The sequence below is a fragment of the Panthera pardus genome, unplaced genomic scaffold, assembly GCF_024362965.1.
Source record: "Panthera pardus isolate Hobbes unplaced genomic scaffold, ASM2436296v1 HiC_scaffold_3, whole genome shotgun sequence".
Lineage (NCBI taxonomy): Eukaryota > Metazoa > Chordata > Mammalia > Carnivora > Felidae > Panthera > Panthera pardus.
In genome coordinates, this window is record NW_026526876.1 from 10,244,020 (window position 1) to 10,263,802 (window position 19,783).

The following is a 19,783-nucleotide window of genomic DNA, read 5'->3' on the forward strand; positions in this document are numbered from 1 at the left end:
CTGGCCAGCCACCTGGGGACTGAACAAAAAAAAAACAACCACCCAAGTTGCCCCTGAACTTGTCTCCCTCCATCAAAATAAATTTCAAATGGATCAAACATCTAATGTAAAGAATAAAATACCAGAAGGAAACATAGAATATTTTCAAAATAAAAAACCTTGAATAAAAATGACCTGACTTTTAAAATCCGTGTGGTTTCTTTTTCTTTCTTTCTTCCTTTCTCCTTCCTTCCTTCCTTCCTTCCTTCCTTCCTTCCTTCCTTCCTTCCTTTAAATTGCACTTTTTAATCACAGACAACAAAAAGCCCCACAATCTGAAGATGCTCTCACAAAACTCTATGTTCTGAATATTACTGAAATGTTACTTGGAAGAATATCGAGGTGAAAATTCCAGAATGTTTCGTGTCTGTTCTACAGGCAAGCACTGAAATGACAGTATAAGAAAATAATATCACATTTGAAGTTTTGCAAAGGATTATATTTTCACCTCTACGGGAGAGCAAACTTCTGGCGAGGGAAATTATTTTCGAGCGAAGGAGAGTGTCTCCAATGTGAATGAACAGTGGATTACCAGGCAGCTAAGGACAGCCTCCAAAGTAAAAGAGGTGAAAACAAAAGGAAAATTACTTTTAATCCGGCACTCCAAGTCCAGCCAAACGCCCGACAGGTAGAGGGCAGGAAACCACCGTGGTCACTCACATAAGAACTCAAAACATTTGCTTCCCGTGCACCATTTCTCAGAAAGCTACTAAAGAGTGTGCTCCACCAAAACAAGGGTACAAACCAAGAGAGAGGAAGACAAGGAAATAGGAAATCCAACAAAAGAGGCCGGGGGGGGGGGGGGGGTGGGTTGGGCAGAGGGGAAGCTCCAGGCTGACCCCTGCGTAGCAGGCCTTCGGAAACCAAAGAGTCGTCCCACAGCAGGAGGAAAGGGAGGTCCAGCAAGGGAAACTCCCAAGAAAAACATGATGCCCACAACCCACCTTACAGTCAGGGAGGAAGGAAAAATATGGCTGGTCCCGGAGAAGTCACGGTGGTGAACGGTGTGCTAACAAAAATAGCAAGGTAATTATTAACTCCAAGAAGAGCGACACATCAGACAAGCGAGGAAAGAACTGTAACAGAAAATTCCTCGGCTCGGTGGTCAACGATACGAACAGAGTCATGTTAAGATAAACACTAGATACTGACTTGGTCAAAAATTGTAGGAGAGGGGGTGCCTGGGGTGGGGGGTGGGCTCAGTCAGTTGAGCATTCGACTTCGGCTCAGATCATGATCTCGCGGTTTGTGGGCTCGAGCCCCGCGTCGGGCTCTGTGCTGGCAGCTCGGAGCCTGGAGCCTGCTTCGGATTCCGTGTCCCCCTCTCTCTCTGCCCCTCCCCTGCTCACGCTCTGTCTCTGTCTCTGTCTTTCTCTCTCTCTCAAAAATGAATAAACATTAAAAAAATTGTAGATGGGTTAGAGGTTAGGATAGAGGGGTACAAACATATGTGGGAATATTTCGAGCTGCATAAGCATATCTTCCTCTGTTTTTCAAGCTGGAGGCCCTGAATTTGTCTCCCTAAACATCACAGCCAGCCCGCTTGAGCACGTACTACCCACCAGCGCATCAAAATGTTTCATTTCCTCATCTTGACAAGATTTTTTTCAAAAAATTTTAACCTGTATTTATTTTTGAGAGAGAGAAAGGGGGGGGGGGCAGAGAGAGAGGGAGAGACAGAATCTGAAACAGGCTCCAGGCTCCGAGCTGTCAGCACAGAGCCTGACTCGGGGCTCAAACCCACTCACCACGAGATCATAATCTGAACTGAAATCAAGTCAGACACTTAACCAACTGAACCACCCAGGAGCCCCTGACAAAGAAAATTTCTTAAAAAAAAAAAAATAGTCTGGGAAATTATTTCTGTAAAATATTTCATAATTCATCCCCACAGCATTGGTCAGGCAGTAGAGGCAGGAAAGTGAGGCCAGCCGAGGCTAGTGCTGACAGCCCAGAATGAACTGACCCCGGAGAGAAGGCCCCGCGTGGCTGGGAGGAAAGGAGGAAGTCAAAGCCCTACACCCGGAACACTGACAGACGCCCGTGGCCCCTGTCCTGCTCTGGGGACACCGCGCTGCACAGAGGCGTCTGCTGTGTATACTGTGATAACACAGCTCTCTTCAGCCAGGGGACAGGCGGCATCTGGGATATGTTTGAGTTAAGTGCAGTCTGTAAGGCTGGTCCGGCCATAAAACGTCGGCCAAAGCCAATTCAGACTCCGGAGTTCAAATATTTGGGATATAAGGTGGGATAACAAAGCCCCCGGTGAAATAAAACAGGTGCCATTAGGGACTGGAAGGCTCCCAGAACTAAGGCAGAGGCAGGAAATTCTGCGCAACAGTCAGGCCATCTGAGAAGCATGCTTATTTCGAGATCTTATCTAGACCGTGAGCCCAGGAGAGTGAGCCTCATACGCAGTCGTCTGCACCCCCGTCCGGGGAGCAGTGATGCTTCAGAAGAGCTGAAACCACCTTGGATTTCTCTGCTGGCTTGATGAGCCCGGACTCTTCAAAGTCCTTCTCTACGATCACGGGTTTGGTTTTTGGGGGGTTTTTTTTTGTTCGTTTTTGTTTTTGTTTTTGCCCCATACGTTATTTACTGAGGCAGTTTTATCTTAAAACCACAAAAATGTAAAGCAGCTTCTGACAGATCCCTCTGGAAAACAACTCCAGAGGAATCATTTCTCCCTGGAAGAAGCGTCTGGCCGTTATTTGGGTTTCAGTTAAACCTAGGCCATAAATATTTGGCCCGAAGCTGCCTTGTAAAGCTCTGCTATAAAGATTATGCAAATGGCAGTTTAGATGAGTATCAAACATGCTCCTTGACGGGAGGTGGTCACAGCACCCAGGAAAGTTTTCTCCCCGACGGACAGGATGCGCGGACATCAGGCAAACACACGCTGTGGAGGGGTGGCAACAAGGTACAGGAGGCCCCCTTGAAATCCTCTGCTAGAAACTATTCACAAACCTCACAGAAGCTGTACAACTTATAAGCCAAACTATGGGCTGCTATAAACCATGGAAAACATACTTCTCCGCATACAGAACGAAAACCCCCCATGCACCTTGTTAACCCTTAAAAAGCAGCAGGTTACAAAAATCCTGTTTACAGGGTGATTCTATTTTGTGTGCGGTGTTTATTTTTAATTACATGGTAATCAGGATTACTTCTAGGGAGCAGGGGGCTGGGGGCTGGATTTTTCAGTTTCCTGTATATACCTCTACGTCAAGTTTTTTTTTTTTTTTTTTACAGTGAGCATGCACAATTTTTATAATTTTAAAATACCCATGGGGCGTCTGGGTGGCGCAGTCGGTTAAGCGTCCGACTTCAGCCAGGTCACGATCTCGCGGTCCGTGAGTTTGAGCCCCGCATCGGGCTCTGGGCTGATGGCTCGGAGCCTGGAGCCTGTTTCTGATTCTGTGTCTCCCTCTCTCTCTGCCCCTCCCCCGTTCATGCTCTGTCTCTCTCTGTCCCAAAAATAAATAAAAAACGTTGAAAAAAAAATTAAAAAAAAAAACAATAAAATAAAATACCCACTAAAGATTTTAAAAATAAAACACACACACACACACACACACACACACACACACACACACACAAATACATTAAGTAGGGGGTTAAAAAAAAGAGTGGAAAAAGGTGAGTGGGTGGCTCAGTCTGTTGAGCGACTGACTTTGGCTCAGGTCACCATCTCTCAGTTCGTGGGTTCGAGCCCCGCGTTGGGCTCTGTGCTGACAGCTCGGAGCCTGGAAGCTTGCTTCGGATTCTGTGTGTGTGTGTCTCTCTCTCTGCCCCTCCCCTGCTCACACTCTGTCTCTGTCTCTCAAAAAATAAATGAATGTTTAAAAAAAAAAAAAAAAAGTGGAAAAAAACATACCGAACTGTTAAGAGGGGTTGTCTTTGGGGAAATGTTTTTGCTCTCTTCTATTTCCCTGCATTTTGCAAACTTTCTACGATTGTTGATGATTTTATAATGGGAAAAAAAAAATCATTTTGAAAACACTTTGGATATACAAAACAGCGTAGATAGCATGCTACTATTTACATAAAAAAAGCTATTTATGTCCACATAGACTCTTATCTCTGGAATGTTACACAAGAAACTGGTAACACTGACTCTGTAAAGAGAAACTGAGTCAAGCCGGGGGAGGGGGGCAGCCGTGGAGCGAGATTCTCCATTCTCTACCCTAGTGCAACTTGTCAATTTTGTAACGTGTACCTCACATCACCCCTTGTAAAAGGTTTGACTGTTTTAAAAATCAAAACTATTATTAAAAAAATAATAACATTACGTATTCTACCACCTTGCTAAATTTGCTTCGAATACACTGTGTTCACCGAGTTTTACGGGCAATTCTCCTGAAAGGAAAACTGTGTTTATTGCTTGTTCTTTGGGAGGGCTGCCACACAAGCCAGCTCTCCTCATGACAGTCTCGCAAGTGGATTTTTCGGGTAGATAAGGAACCGCAGGCCCAGAGGAGCTTGGCGGCCTGCCCGAGGTCACGCGGCAGACCGGTCGCCTCCCGCGGTGAGACCCTGCTGTGTCTGGCCCTGAGGATGGGGCGGAGGCAGAGCCACCAGCCCATGCTTACCTTGGGCCTCTCTCACGCTCAAAACGTACACACGGATCGTTGGGACTTTAGAAAATTCCGTCACGTGAAGGCAGGCCTTGAATTCCGGGGGAAAGGACAACCATCGGGCCGCGCGGGTTAAGTATTCGTGTCATTGCAAGGCCAGGTGCGTCTGGGCGCCTGTCCCAACACGGCGCCTTCGGGAGCACCCAGCCTGACGGGACAATGCGCCCTGCAGATCCAGCCCCGTTACGCGCCTGCAAATGTCACGGCCGGGGTAAGCCCGGCCTCCCCCTCTGTCTCGTCCAAAGCGGGGTGTTGATGTATGAGGCCATTTTTCTAGGATCCTGCTTGGTTACACCTCCAAACCTCACGAGCCTGAGCAAAGCCGTTGTCTGACGCCCCTCCCCAGCCCAACACTCATGTCCGGCCTCGAGCGTCTCTGCCCTTCTCAACGACTGCCTGGGTCTCCCCTTCCTTCCTCGATCACGACGTGACCTCTCCCCCCCCCCGGTTAGTTCCGTCCGCCCCCTCCCCCCCGCCCCGGACTCCATCTCCACGCAGGCCTTCTCTAGCAGAGCCCCTGCCACGCGTGCCCAACAAATAAGGACATTCTGGGAGGTAAAGCCAGTGCCCGTGGCAACAGCCTTAGAAGCCCAGGAAGCAGCTCTTATCACAGGGCCTGGCTGATGACAAGAGGGAGCCAAACCAATCAAGTGGAAAGTTATTTCCTTCCAAATAAGAAAAAACTGTCACCAGAAGGCTTGCAATCTCTACAGACAGATGTCTTGCATAGCTCCTTCTTTATTTTTCCCGTCTGCATCTTCTACGGAACGGAAGGCAGTACGGCCCCAGTTCCCTTCCAGAGTGGCAGAGGGCACGGGCTTTGCCATCTGACACAGTCCCAGTGCCTAACTCGGTTCCCAGCACACAGAGGGCCCTGAGTGTATCTTTCTGAGTAACGATTACATGAATTAACTACATTTTAAATCACTGGAACCTGAAAACGTCATCGTTGTAAAAGCCGTAGGAGAGGGCCTGACGGATTCCCAGGAAAGCCCGCACCTCGGCTCGCGGTCGGATGACTTAGCTGAGCCGTCGTGGCCATCTAGTGGCCGAACGCCTACATCGCCGGCCCAGGGGGTTACCGGGGGCTGCGCTTTGGAGATGAAGCGCAGAACTGAAGTTAGGAAGTGACAGCACGCACATCACAGCATAAGAGAGACTTCGAAGCGGGAATGGCGCGAGGAACCTAGGGCAGGGCCTTAAGGCCTCGGGAGAGCGGGGCGCAGGGAGCGGCGGGGGAGACGGCCGAGCACAGGGACAGGGGTGGGACTGGGTCCCGTACTTGTCAAAGTTGACATCCAGCATGCCCGCCTTCTCCTGGCTGACCCGTAACAGCGGTGTATCCAGCCGCCGAATACAGTCCTTGTCCAGCGTTGACGTCCAGTCTTGGAAAGTCTTTCGAACCAATTCATCGATGGCCTGAACCATCTGCTGGTAGGCGTGCACACTCTCCTCTCCGGTCCCGATGTGGGGCAGGAAGTGGGCACTAGAGAGACACTAAGGGGGGGGGGGGGGTGGGGACAACGGGTGGCTGGAGCCCGCTGGCCACCATCCTCCGAGGCACCGTCTCCCCGCCCGCGGGCCCACACAGGGTGCGGCCTGTGGCGGAGGCCGGCCCCGACCGCCCGGGGGGAGTTGGGCCACACGCACAGGTGACAGGAGGCGGCCAGGGAGTCAGCAGCGCGCAGGGGAAGCACGGAAACTCGGGTCAGGAGAAGTTGGCAAAAAAAGTAAATCACGGGAGGTGAGGACAGAAGAGGTACGACGTTGAAAACCAGTACGGGCCCTTCCTCCCCAAGTCCCAGCTCAGCGACCGTGAAGCGGCCTCTGCTGTCCACAGGCCGCCTGGTTCTCACCAGAACCAATCACACGACGGCAGATACCTCAAGAGCGTTAGACCTACGCGCCCAAAACTGCCCTTTAGAGGTTGTTGGGTTTTTTCTGGTTCTTCATGCCTGCTGTTCTAGACCAGGCCCTTCAAGGGCCACAGCTGCCCAAGGTCGTATTCCTCCTCTGACGGCCCAGCTTCCCAGATGCTGGGCCGGCTCCTCCTCTCCAGCTTGACAGGAAAATCCTAGCGGGACTCACGTTCCACCCACCACGCCCGCCGTCGCTGTGAATCCCAAGCTCCGGCCCCGTCCTGTCCGGGCCCCGCACCTGCCAGTCCCCCGGCCCACCCCGGCCTCCCACCGTGGAGACGCTCTGGGGAAACTCCCGGGGCGGGTCCCCGGCCAGCACGGGGCACAGCCCCCCACCTCCACCGCCTCACGAGAACGAGTCTGGGGAGAGGCCAGGCGCTCACGTTCATGACTCTGTCGATGCGCCGCCGCAGGATCCGCACCCGGCGCGCCTGCCCAGAGAACTGGGCCACGTAGGGCTCCAGGTACGGCCATTTCTTGTTCAGCTCCCGGTTCACGAGGGCCAGCTCGCTATTGAACAGCATGTACAGGTCCACCGCCTTCTTGTCGTAGGTGCGCTTGATGGCCTAAGGAAGAAGGGAGAGAGCCTGAACCCGCGCCCCGGCGGATCCAGGGTCCCCCCCAGGGACTCAAGCTGGAGGACACCTTCTCCCGGGGCCATCTGGAAACTCGGGGAGCAGAGGGAAGAAGAGGCTCTGGCGGTGGAGGACGCGGGGGGGGACGTGGGAAGGCACGACTGGAGGTAGCACGGAGTCGGGAAGGATCAGGAAGAACTGAAGGAGGCAGAGGAGAAGCCGGGTGGGGCGGGGCGGGGGGGGGGGGCGGCACCTCCCGCGACGCGAGCCGGTGGAAGGTGTCCAGCAGTAACACTCCCTGCTCCACATCTCGGACTAACTCGAAGGCGGAGGTGATCAGGTTCTGAGTCATCACCTCCAGGTCCTTGACTCCAGAACGAAACCTGCGCCGTTAGAGACGCGTGATGAGCGTGATGACCAGTGACTGGCAGGCGCCCTCACCTGCCTCAAGGCCACGCCCCGAGTGAGACTCCCCCCGGGCTGATACCGAGGGCCTCCCCGGTGCCAGGCACCAAGGGCGTCACGTGCCCGACTCCGTTCGTTCCGCAAAGCGATACAGTGAGGTTGGGTTCTACCACTAGGCCCTCTGTTTTAGTGGAGGAAACAGGCTCTCACTGGTTAACGGGGTGTGCCCAGCATCACCTACTGCGGGCCCTCCTCCAGCCCCGCCCCCTGTGCCCTGCCCCACCCCCCTCCTCCCCAGCCCGGGGCAGGGGTGGGATGTGGGGGGGGGGGGGTGCCACTCTCACCTGTTGTAGTCTTCGTGCCAGGACGTGTTCTTGACATCCAGGATGCCCCCGCGGACAGCCCGCAGCATATGGAGGTTTTTATGAAAGATGTCCTCGATCTCCAGCAGGTTCCGTGTGATCTGGGGCCCCTGGGCCCCAAAGAAGCAGGGAAGGGGACCCTGCTTGCCGTCTTCCCAGCGGGCAAAATGATACTGGCAGTCACAGACCTACAACGAAGTCAGCGAGCGTCAGGCCTCCCTGCTCTTGTTTCTGACCTCGCAGGCCCTGAGCTCTTCGGTTTGGCTCAAGATGTCTAAACACCAGGGAGGACCCACCAGACACAAGGAGCTACTGGGATGAATTGGGGCTGCAGAATGAACTAGAAGACACCCGGGCAGTGATTACAGGCAAGGGTCTAAAAGGACGGGACAGAGGTGGGGCACACAGTTATGCAGAGTCCAAGCAGTAAGCTCCCGGCTCAGCCTCTGCCCTGTCTCCTCGGCCCCTGGCCGGGGTCTGGGGTCCACTGTGCCCGCCCCTCCCTCCCTGACAGTCTGCCCACCTCAATGAGGTCCTTGCAGCGCTGCACAAAGGCATCCACCTGAGCGAATATGCTGGTCTGGTCCAGGACCCAGCCCCGGTTGGAGAACCTACATCCAGAGAAAGGTGGACCGGATGAAAATGTAGGAAACGGCCTGCGCGAAGCTCCAACTGGGAGTCCTGGGTTTGGGGGGCCTTAGAAAAGGGGACCCCCAGAGGCAGTTTTCCTGAGCCCTGAAGGGAGGAGACGCAAGATGAGGAGAAGCAGAGAGGAGACAAAGCATCTCCGTTCTAGAAGTTTTAGAACTTCAGACTTTCGGGCCAAGAAAGCCAAGAAATCCAAGAAAGGAGGAGTGAGCCAGGAAGGATTCCCAGGACGAGGGAGAGGAGGAGCCAGGGCTAGGCACTAGAGTATCTGCATCCGGAGAGAACTGGGACCGGGTCTCGGAACCGGAATCCGTAGGCTTTAAACATCTGCGCTCAGCGGGAGTGGCAGGGGTGACAGACGGGACCGTGGGGGACGCACGGCGTACTGGGTATGCATCTGCACAGCCTGTAGGTAGTGGTCTTTCCAGGCCTGGCAGCACGAGATGCAGCCCTGGAGGTCCTCCTTGCTGGAAGTGACGTAGCCCTCGAAGATACGGTCCAGGGAGATGGCGTGACAGCACAGGCGGATGATCTCGTTGCTCATCTGCGGACGGGTGGACGGGCGGATGGGTGGCCCGAGTGGCACCCACCCCTTCCCCGCCGCTCCCTGGCTCACTTCCCGGCTCAGCGCCCTGTCTCAGTCAGCCCAGATGGAACGTGGGTCCCGCTCCTCAAAAGCCGGCGTCCCTTCCCAAACCTGCCTCTCGCCCACTGCCATGCCCGGCTTTGGAGACGAGAAAACAAGGGCCTTCGCCTCCTGCCCAGCTCAGCCTGGGCGTCTGTGCCGCCTGCCCCCCCCACCACGGAAGCAGGCTGTCCAGCCCAGGCCCCCACCCCCACCCCCGGGCCGCTCCTCACTGCCCGAAACTGCAGACTTTCTGCCTAGCGATGCCCCTTCCTCAGCAAATCGGGCCCCTCTGCTAAAGCCCTCCGCCCCGCCCCTGCGGAACACGCACCTTTCGGAAGAGGGAGGTCAGCCTCTCCCGAGTGTTGTAGTGGGGAGAGTTGACCCAGATGACGCGGATGAGGCTGATCAACTTGGGGAGCTTACTGGAGATGTCCTTAGGCTGCATGTAGGCCAGCTCCTGGTAGGGCTCCTTCAGGATCGACAGAAACGTCAGGTTTGACTGGGCTTGTTGGAAGCCATCCTGGCAGGGAAGACCAACCGGGAGTGAGTCCCGTCCGTTGGAAAGAAGCGGCCCAGAGCCAGCACCGTTTGCCCATCTGGAACCCCGCCCTGACCTGCCTCTCTCAGAGCCTAGCCAGGCATCTCAGGTCTCCGTGGGCCCTCAAGACCCGAGTTCATACCTGTCCGCTTGGGTTCGTGCTTCCCACCACGGGGCCTTGGTGCCTTTTCTCGTGGGGAGTCCCATCTCTCCCACCAGACTGGGATTCCCTACGCTCAGGGTTTGTGAGCTCAGGGATGGTCCTCGCCATCTCCCTGGACCTCCCAGCGTCTCCAGCTGAATTCAGAACCGCGCACCGCTCAATAACTGTTGATCGACTGACCGCACACCCTCGCGGTTTCACCCGGTATCCCTCACCGCCCTGGTCTCAAGCAGGGTTCTAAACTTTTCCACGTAGCTGTGGCTCAGTTCCCTTAAGACCTAGCTCAAAATCCTGCCCGGGAAGAGAAGGCCTCCGCCTTCTCTGCCCGTATTCCACAGATCACTCTGCCCTTCTGCGTGTCCCCAAAGCTAACAGAATCATCTCGTCACGCTTTATTAAATTTATTTTTTAAGTGTCTGTCTTGCAATTCTCTTGGCTGAACCCTATGGGTTCCTCTTTGACCCCATGCCATCTAGTGATTCTGTCTTGTGGAAGCCTTATTTTCCGAGCTGGACTGTAGGGGTGGGGCTCATGGAGACAGATTATAGGGGTGGGGCTCATAGAAGGTACTCAGTTTTTATTTGTTGACTGACTGCAGTCTCCCTAATTAAACCATAAGCTCCTTGGGACCTTGTGTTTTCCTCCTCGTGTACTCCCGCCCCCCCCCCCCCCGCCCAAGTGCAAGTCCAAACACTGGGTGGATGCTTACTCTGGCTCCTTCTCCTTAGCACCTGATGTTGTCCCAACCACCGTCCACTTTCTGCTAAGCCTCTATCCTTTCTTTTTTTTTAACGTTTATTTATTTTTGAGAGAGTGAGAGAGAGAGATCGAGAGTGTGAGCAGGGGCGGGGCGGAGAGAGAGGGAGACCCGGAATCCGAAGCAGGCTCCGGGCTCCGAGCCGTCAGCCCAGAGCCCCACGCGGGGCTCGAACTCACGAACGGCGAGATCACGGCCCGAGCCGAAGTCGGACGCTTAACCGGCTGAGCCCCCACCCCGGGCGGCCCCTTAAGCCTCCATCCTCTGGCCCGCTCCCCAACCTGGATCTGCTGGGCCAGTTTCATAAAGGGTGCCAAGTAGGACGACTTGGCAAGGTGCAGGATGGACTCGATGTGCTTCACTCCCTCCTTCACCAGCTGTTTACTGATGCCAGACAGGTCCATGCACCGATTGCGCCAGAACTCAATCTCCTCCAAAGGACCTAAATTTTCTCCTATCTCCACAGACTCCTGGGCACTGAGCACCTCCTTTATCTGCCGGGTCCAGTGGATCATGGAGGCTGCGGGGGAGAGCACAAAACCTCTTGCGCGTCTTTAAACGGCCCCCCCCCCGTGTGTCCTTCCCGCCGCCGCCCGCGCAGCCCTCCCAACCCAGCTCCTTCCTCGGCCTCTGGGCTGCCCCTCTGCTGTCCCCTGGGCCCCGCAACACACTGGCAATGCCAGCCACTCACTCTCCAGACGCTGCACCAGCTCCTTGTCCTTAACTACCACCTCAGGCTCCATGTTCATGGCCTCTGCAGGAATGTAGAGAACCGTGTGCCCCTCCAGTTTGTAGCGAGTATCTACCGAAAGGAAAGGAAAGGACCGCGGAAGTTCACAGACGGGAATGAGTTTATGCTACCCCAGTTCCAACAGTGGTTGGTATTCCAGGGCCCAGGAAGTATGGGGGATTTCAGGAGAACGGGCAAAAGAAACTACGACTCCTAATTTTTTGACATCAAGAGGGAAAATGACAGAAGGCAAGAGGGAAACCTCGTTGAGGTAAAACAAGAGATTGTCATAAAATAAGGTCAAAGATCTGGACCGCGTCTTCAACGTTCTCTTCTACGATGCATGCGCTCCCCCCAGGAGCCCCATACCGCCCGCGTTTCCCCTGACCCCACGTGTACTCATGAAATACCCAACTCTACGTTTGAGCGGATCCGGTCAACCGTCGACGGCAGAAAACCGTACCTGTACTGGGAGGCAAATTCTGCACCCTGACCCACACATTCAGCAAACGCACACAGGCACCGACTCCGTGCCGGGCCGCACAGGTACTCGGGATGAATCTCCCACCCGCCTCGCTCGCCCCTCCCGTCAGTGGGGCCCCAGACAGGAACCAGGCACGGGAGGTTTTCCGCTCACCTGTCAGGCAGGCCAAGAATCTGTGCAAGTGAGAAGCAAAATGATTTCGAATACTCTCAGGCCAGGTTGCGTTTGCAAAGATCTGAGGGGCAAAGACGCCACTGAGCAGCCGAAGCAGGGCCGGGATGTAGGAACCACGCACCGTCCCAAACTGCACGGTGGCCTCGAAGTTCTCTGGAGTGATGGGAACCGGCGCCTGGCGTATGAAGTAGACGATCTGGTTCTGCGTCTGCATGGAAGACAGTAGGTCAGAGATCAGCGTCCAGACCCCAGCATGGTACCCCACAGAATCTGAGGCGCCAATCACGAAGGCCTGGCTGAGGTCTCTGTCACGTTCCCTTAGGGCATCCTGACTCCTCTCCAAATGTGTCACGGTGTGCTTCCTGTGTCTTTCAGGGGACATAACAGAGTCCACACCCAGAACCACAGGGAGGAAGTGCAGAGAGCATGTCTTGAAGGGAGGGAGGGACTGTGTATTCTGTCCAACTTGGTTCCGGAACCTAGTACAGTTGACTGGGACACATTAGATGTTCCATAAATGTTGGACAGATGGGATGGAATGAAAGGGATAGAATGGGGGAAGCACTTGTAGGTATAGGGAAAGCCGGAAGGAGAGGAATGGAATTAACAGGCAATTGACTTGGGTGTTTCCATTTCAGTTGCATAAACTTCTCTCCCAATTTTCCATTTACCCCTCAACTTGGTTAATGGTGAGTTTGTGTGGCTGTTGTCGTTGCCCACGTCCAGAAATGTACAGCTTTCGTGTAGTTAAAACTTTACAATTTTCAAGTTCCTGACTTCCCTACATGCTTAGAAAGACCATTCCTCCCTAAGATCAGATCTGCCTTTCGTGTGGGCGTGCATTTGACTACTCTTTACAATTTAGTTCATTCCAAAAACTGAAAATGAAGCACAAAGAAGAAATAAATAACCATCCATCTTCCCACTGCCCAGAATTAAATTTTGGCATTTTGGGTCTTTTTTTTTTTTTAAAGCTTAACACTATTATTTTTCTTAAAATGATATATGTATGTAATACCGTATGATTTCCCTCCTGTGCAGTATTCAAGAAATAAAACGAGCAAGGGGGAAAACAGAAAGAGGAGCAAACCAAGAACCAGACTCTTGGGGTGCCTGGCTGGCTCAGCTGGCTTTTGTGTGCTGGATTACTGGTGTGTACGTGTTAAGATTAGTGAGTGTGTGTGGTATATTGTGCGGTACGTGTGTGGTGCACATTGGCGTGATTCTAGGATACGTGTGGTTTGCCTGTGTGTGTGGTGTAAGTGTGGTATGTATGAGTGAGAGTGCATGCAACTCTCGATCTTGGGGTTGTGAGTTCGAGCCCCACGTTGGATGTAGAGAGTACTAGAATAAATAAATAAACTTAAAAAAGAGAGAGAAAGAAACAGACTTTAAACTATAGGGAAGAAACTGATACTTTCCAGAGGGGAGGTGGGCGGGAAGATGGGTGTAATAGGTGACAGGAATTAAGGAGAGCACTTGCCATGCTGAGCACAGGGCGATTAAAATAAAAACTTTTTAAAAGGCGGGGGAGGAGCCCCTGGCTGGCTCAGTCAATAGAGCATGTGACTCTTGGACCTGGGGTTATGAGTTTGAGCTCCATCTGGGGCATAGAGATCACTTAAAAATATCTTTGGGGCGCCTGGGTGGCTCAGTCAGTTGAGCGTCCGACTTCAGCTCGGGTCATGATCTCGCAGTTTGTGAGTTCGAGCCCCACGTCGGGCTCTGTGCTGACAGCTGGAAGCCTGGAGCCTGTTTCCGATTCTGTGTCTCCCACTCTCTCTGCCCCTTCCCTGCTCACACTGTCTCTCTCTCACAAATAAACATTAAAATTTTTTTAATAAAATAAAATATCTTTGAGGCACCTGGGTGGCTTGGTCAGTTAAGCATCTGGCTCTTGATTTTGGTTCAGGTGATGATCTCAAGGTTCATGGGATCGAGCCCTGCGTTGGGCTCTGCATTGACAGTGCTGAACCTGCTTGGGAGTCTCTCTCTCTCCCTCTCTCTCTCTCTGCCCCTCCCTCCTCCCCCTCAAAATAAATAAATAAAAATTAAATAAATAAAAACATAAAATCTTTTGGCACCTGGGTGGCTGTCAGTTGAATGTCAAGAGTTGGATGCTTAACCAACTAAGCCACCCAGGCACCCCTAGTATTAATTTTTATTTAAATGAGTTGAACGTTCCTAGATTCTTTATTCCTGAGTTCTTTATTTGGTTCATTTCTTTCTTTTCTAAGATTTTATTTTTGAGTAATCTCTACACCCAACGTGGGGCTCAAACTCATGACCCCAGATCAAGAGTCTCACGCTCCACTGCGTGAGCCAGCCAGGAGCCCCTATTTGGTTCATTTCTTAATGGAATAGACTTCCACTGATGATAAATATATATTTTTTTTAAGTAGGGTTCTTTCAAGATTGAAAATGACCACCTCTTTGTTGCCATTGTATTTGACCATCTCGGCTGGGTATAATACCCTTGGGGCACACTGTCCTTCCGAGAGAACTCTGAGTGTGTTCTTCCTGGTGATCAGAGAAGTGGGCGACCAGCCTCATGTTTCCTCGTGGCAGACTATTTGTTTTTTGGCGAGGGCTAAGTCATTTTTTCCCAAAGTTTTGTGTTTTAAATAATTCCAACTCATAGAGAAACTGCAAGAAAAATCCAATGAACAGCACACCCTCCATCTAGACTCATTATTGTCAACATCTGTGCTTGAGGGAACCCTCTTGCTCGCTCCCTCTCCCAGCTGAGCCATTTGAGAGTTAGCAGTAGACATCGTGATAGGGCGCCCTTAAATACTTTGGCGTATAGCTCTGAAAAAGGCTATTCTCCAACACATCCAACACCATAATTATCACACACTCAGAAGACTGAACTTCATACAATACTTGATATAATACCCAATCCATGTTCAATTTTCCCCAGTGGTCCAAATAACGTCACATACGGCTGTTCTTTGCCACCCAGGACCCAATCCAGGATCACACACAGCCGTGTCTCCTCAGTTTCCTTGCATTCCACACGGTTCTCCGGTCTTTTCCTTTTTTTTTCTTTTTCTTTTTCTTTTTAGTTTATTTACCTATTTTGAGAGAGAGTGCAGATGGGGAAGAGGCAGAGAGAGAGAGAGGGAGAGAATACCAAGCAGGCTCCGCGCCACCAGCGCAGAGCCCAACGTGGGGCTCAAACTCACGAACCGTGAGACCATGATCTGAGCCGACCTGAGCCACCCAGGCGCCCCCCCCCCACCACCCCTGTCTTTTTCTTTCTTCCATGGCACTGATCTTTCTAACAGTCCAGGCCAGTTGTTTTCCAAAATGTCCCTTAACTTGGATTTATCTGATTGTTTCCTCAGTATTAGATGCAGGTTAAATCTTCTTGGCAGGAATACCACCTAGGCGATGTTCCCAAAGAATTAATTCCCTTGGAGCTCAGTAGCTTACCTAAGACGTGTGTTGACATTAAACATTGTGTAACAAATTTTGTGGAAGAAAAGTATGCTCTGCCAATTCCCAGATTCAGGTCCTTCTGCAGGTCAAGGAAATTCTTTGTGTTTTATCTTTAAATTTCTATTGTCTCATTCGTTGGCACTCTATAGTAGATCACCTGTCTTATTAACGTTCCTTTAATCGAGTTGTCATTGGCTTTCTCTTCCTCGTGCACTATGATGATCTCGAGCCTCTCTTCCCCGGCAACTCGGGTCCGCAGCGATCGCTCGTCAGTCCCTCGCTGTTTCTAACCTACCGGGTTTTGTCACCTGCTGCTATGTTCATTTCCTAAAATTTGCAATCTCCGTTTTATGTATTTCCCATGTTGCATCATTTCACCTCCCAGCTTTTTAAAAATTGAATTCATGCTCTTGTTAGGTTTGTTCCTAGCACAAATTCTGTTGTGAGGAATTTCCTTCTGCTTGGCTCTTTTCCTCCTGTGTCTGCTTTGTTCCATTTGTGTCCCCTGGATGTAATATGCCTGCGGTTGCCACGCAATTCCTCTCCGCCTTCCACATGCGTGAGCAGTTTCTGTGACCCCATCTTTTCTGCTCTAACAGACTGTGGGTGACTCCTTGATGTCCTGCTGGGAGAGCGTGTTTCTTTCCCCCCTCCAAGTGAAAGGATCGCGTATTTTACGCTTTATTCCCTCTAAGAGGATAGCATGAGGGGATGGGCGGGTGGTTCAGGCTAATTTCAAAAGAACGTAAAATCTCTGAGAAAATACCTGGGCGCTTTCTTCCTTTTCAGGTTTTTGTTACATGCCCTGAGGGTCCCATCTTGCTGGGGGTCCACCATTCCCCTGGGAAGAACATTTCTGTCACTCAGAGCACAGACCTTTCATTGGTCCCCACTTCATCAAGTTTCTTAGATTAGATTATGCTTCTTTCCTTCTTTACTCTTGGGTGTTGTTTATTTTTTTTTTCTGGTTTTACCTTTTGCTCCTTTTATCAAGAGTAATAATTCTTTTAAAAAAATTTTTTAATGTTTATTTATTTTTGAAAGAGAGAGACAGAGCATGAGAGGGGGGAGACACAGAATCCGAACCAGGCTCCAGGCTCTGAGCTGTCAGCACAGAGCCCGACACAGGGCTTGAACTCACAAACTTGTGAGACCATGACCTGAGTCAAAGTCGGACGCTTAAGCGACTGGGCCACCCAGGCACCCCAAGAGTAATAATTCTTTAAGGAAGTTCAACTGGCCATCTTGACCCAGAAGCATACAACTAAGGCTGTAATCTCGTTTAGAATGTATTTCAGCATACCAAATAAATTTTCTCTTCCTTGAGGCATAATTGACAAATGAAAATGTATAGACTTAGGGTATACAACCTGATGCTTTGATGTATGTATACCCTGTGAAATGATCAGCATAATCAACCGAATGAATATATCCACTATCTCGGTAGGTACCCTTTTTTTCTTTTTCTTCTCGTGTGCATGTGTGTGTGCAGTGAGAACACTGAAGACGTACCCTCTTAGCAAACTGCAGGTGAACACACATGGTAATTGTGGTTACCGTGCTAAGAGATCTCCGGAACCATTCGCCTTGCATAAATGAAACTGTACCCTTTCCCTCCGGTTGTGTTGAGATATAACTGACCGATAACACTGTTAACGCGTACAACGTGATTTGATATATGTAAAGTGATGATCACAGTAAGTTTAGTTAACATCCGTCACCTCACGCACTTACAATTTTTTCCGTCTCATCTTGAGAGCTTTTTAAGATCTACCCCCTTAGCAACTTTCAAATACATGCTCTTGCTGACGATAGTCACCGTGTTGTACATTATATCACCAGAACTGATTTCTCTTAAAACTGGAGGTTTGTATCTTTTGACCGCCTTCAACCATTTCCCCTACCTGCCCACCCCCTCGCTCTAGCAACCGCCAATCTGTTCTGTTTCTGTGAGGTTGGGGTTTGCCCCCCCTAGATTCCACACATGAGTGAGATCATACAGTATTTACGTTCCTCTGACTTATTTCAGCATAATGCCCTCAAGTTCCATCCAGGATATTGCAAGTAGCAAGATTCTCTTTTCTTTCTTTCTGTTTTTAACTTTTTTTAGGAGAAAAAAAAACTGAGAATCAGAGACCATCTCCACGCACTGTCGGTGTGGAGCCTGATGCGGGGCTCAGTGCCATGAACCACAAGATCATGACCTGAGCCTAAACCAAGAGCCCGCTGCTTAACCAACTGAGCCACCCAGGCGCCCCGGGCTTCTTTTCTTTCTCACTGCTGAATACTGTTCCATCGTGTGTACATGGAACTTTCTTTATCCATTCATCCATCGGTGGACACTTAGGCTGCTCCCATAGCTTGGCTATTGTAAATAATGCTGCAACGAACGTGGGGTACGGGTATCTTTTTGAGACAGTGATTTCATTTCCTTTGGATGGATGCCCACAACTCGACTGCCAGATCATAGGGTAGTCCTGTTTTCAATTTTCTGAGGAACGTCCATCCCATTCTCCAGAGCGACCGCACCAACTCACATTCCCACTAACAGTGCACGAGGGTTCCCTCTCCTGCACATCTTCACCAACATTTGCTGCCTCTTGGGAGTCTATTTGACGATGGCCATTCTGACAAGTGTCAGGTGGTATCTGATACCTCGCTGCGATTTTCACTTGCATTTCTCCCAGTGATGATATGGAGGCACCTTTTCAAACACCCGTTGGCCATTTGTAGGTCTTCTTTGGGAAAATGTCTCTTCAATCCCTCTGCTCATTTTGTGATCAGGCTGTTCTTTTTGCTATTGGATTGTAGGAGTTCTTTATATACTTTGGATATTAACCTTTGATCAGATAGACGATTTACACATATTTTCTCCCAATCCTTAGGTTTGCCTTTTCATTTTGTTGATGGAAGCAGCTTTGCTGTGCAGAAGCTTTTGGATTTGATGTAGTCCCATGTGTGTATTTTTGCTTTGTGGCCTCTGCTTTTGATCTCCTCGTGCCCTCTGACCAACATCTGCCTGTTTCCCCCTGCTCTCCCCAGCTGATTCGATTTTTAATGGAAAACTTTTCTATATTTCCCAATTCTATTCACCGAAGGATCTGTTCTTCCCCACAGATTTTAAATGCAATTTTCAGAGAAAATGCTTACATATATGCGTCTGTGCTTGGTGTCTTTAACGTTGCATATCAATGTATGTTCCTGTCCCAGTACAGCTCTGTTGTAATTACTTCAGTTTAATTAGAAGAGATTTTCGTATTCACAACTCTCCAACATTACTTTCCTTCTTCATGCATATTTCTGGATACATATTTTTTAATGTTTATTTTTGAGAGACAGACAGAACGTGAGCGGGGGAAGGGCAGAGAGAGGGAGACACAGAATCCCAAGCAGGCTCCAGGCTCCGAGCTGTCAGCACAGAGCCCAACGCGGGGCTCGAGCTCATGATCCAGGAGAGCATGACCTGAGCTGAAGTCAGATGCCCAACCGACTGAGCCACCCAGGCGTCCCGACTGGATATATTTTTAAATCTTCACGTAAGGGATTTAGGGACTTTGGCACTGTGGTGGGAGTTGCATTAAAATGGTACATTTCTTTTTAGATAAAGGATCTTTATAATATTAAGATTCCCACCCAGAAACAGGATATGGCTATTCAGTCAAACCTTCTCTCATGGTTTCATGGCCTGCAACAAACTTGCTTTCTTTCATATAAATCCTACACATTTTTGGCAAACTCCTCTTCCTTTTACGAACGAGATCTTTTCTTTTTTTTCCCATGATGTTTTGTAGCTGCCTGACGCCAACGTACAGGAAAAAGCCGCAAGCTATTTTTGCTTTTGTTTGATCTGGAACATTTCCCAAATCGTGTCACGGCCCACGGCCACGTTCACCTTCGTTATCGTTATCGTTTTGTGTACGTGCTGCCAATAAAAGCAAAGCAAAGGCCTTTCTCTTTTCCAACACTTTATTTCAAAGGCTTCGAACATACAGAAAAGTTACAGGAGGTTTACAACAATGACCTATATACCCACTGCCCAGATTCCACCACTAACGTTCTACTCTGCCCGTCTTTTCACCGTCTCCCTACCCGTGGCTTACCCCTCGCCGATGTGTCTTCCACACGGTTGAAAGCGTTCTCTCTCTAATCCACGAAAGGCTGCGCTAGCCAAATTCTCCAGCGTAAACACAAGGCCCTCCGCGAAGTGACCCCAGCCCGCCTCTTCAGGATCGCCTCCCACAGCTCTTTTCTTTGCACATAAAGTGTTCTCTGCCGACACA

The 19,783-nt window shown here is 50.8% G+C and overlaps 1 protein-coding gene across 1 annotated transcript in view; it reads right to left on the reverse strand.

The window, feature by feature from the left end:
- Positions 1-19,783, reverse strand: part of DNAH2 (dynein axonemal heavy chain 2) — a 92,402-nt gene that overhangs the window by 63,245 nt on the left and 9,374 nt on the right. The window contains 10 exon segments of the mRNA XM_053892166.1: positions 5,959-6,173; positions 6,979-7,161; positions 7,424-7,553; positions 7,920-8,125; positions 8,461-8,548; positions 8,972-9,129; positions 9,542-9,733; positions 10,953-11,191; positions 11,363-11,473; positions 12,039-12,267. Of these exon segments, the coding sequence (XP_053748141.1) occupies positions 5,959-6,173; positions 6,979-7,161; positions 7,424-7,553; positions 7,920-8,125; positions 8,461-8,548; positions 8,972-9,129; positions 9,542-9,733; positions 10,953-11,191; positions 11,363-11,473; positions 12,039-12,267 (1,751 nt within the window).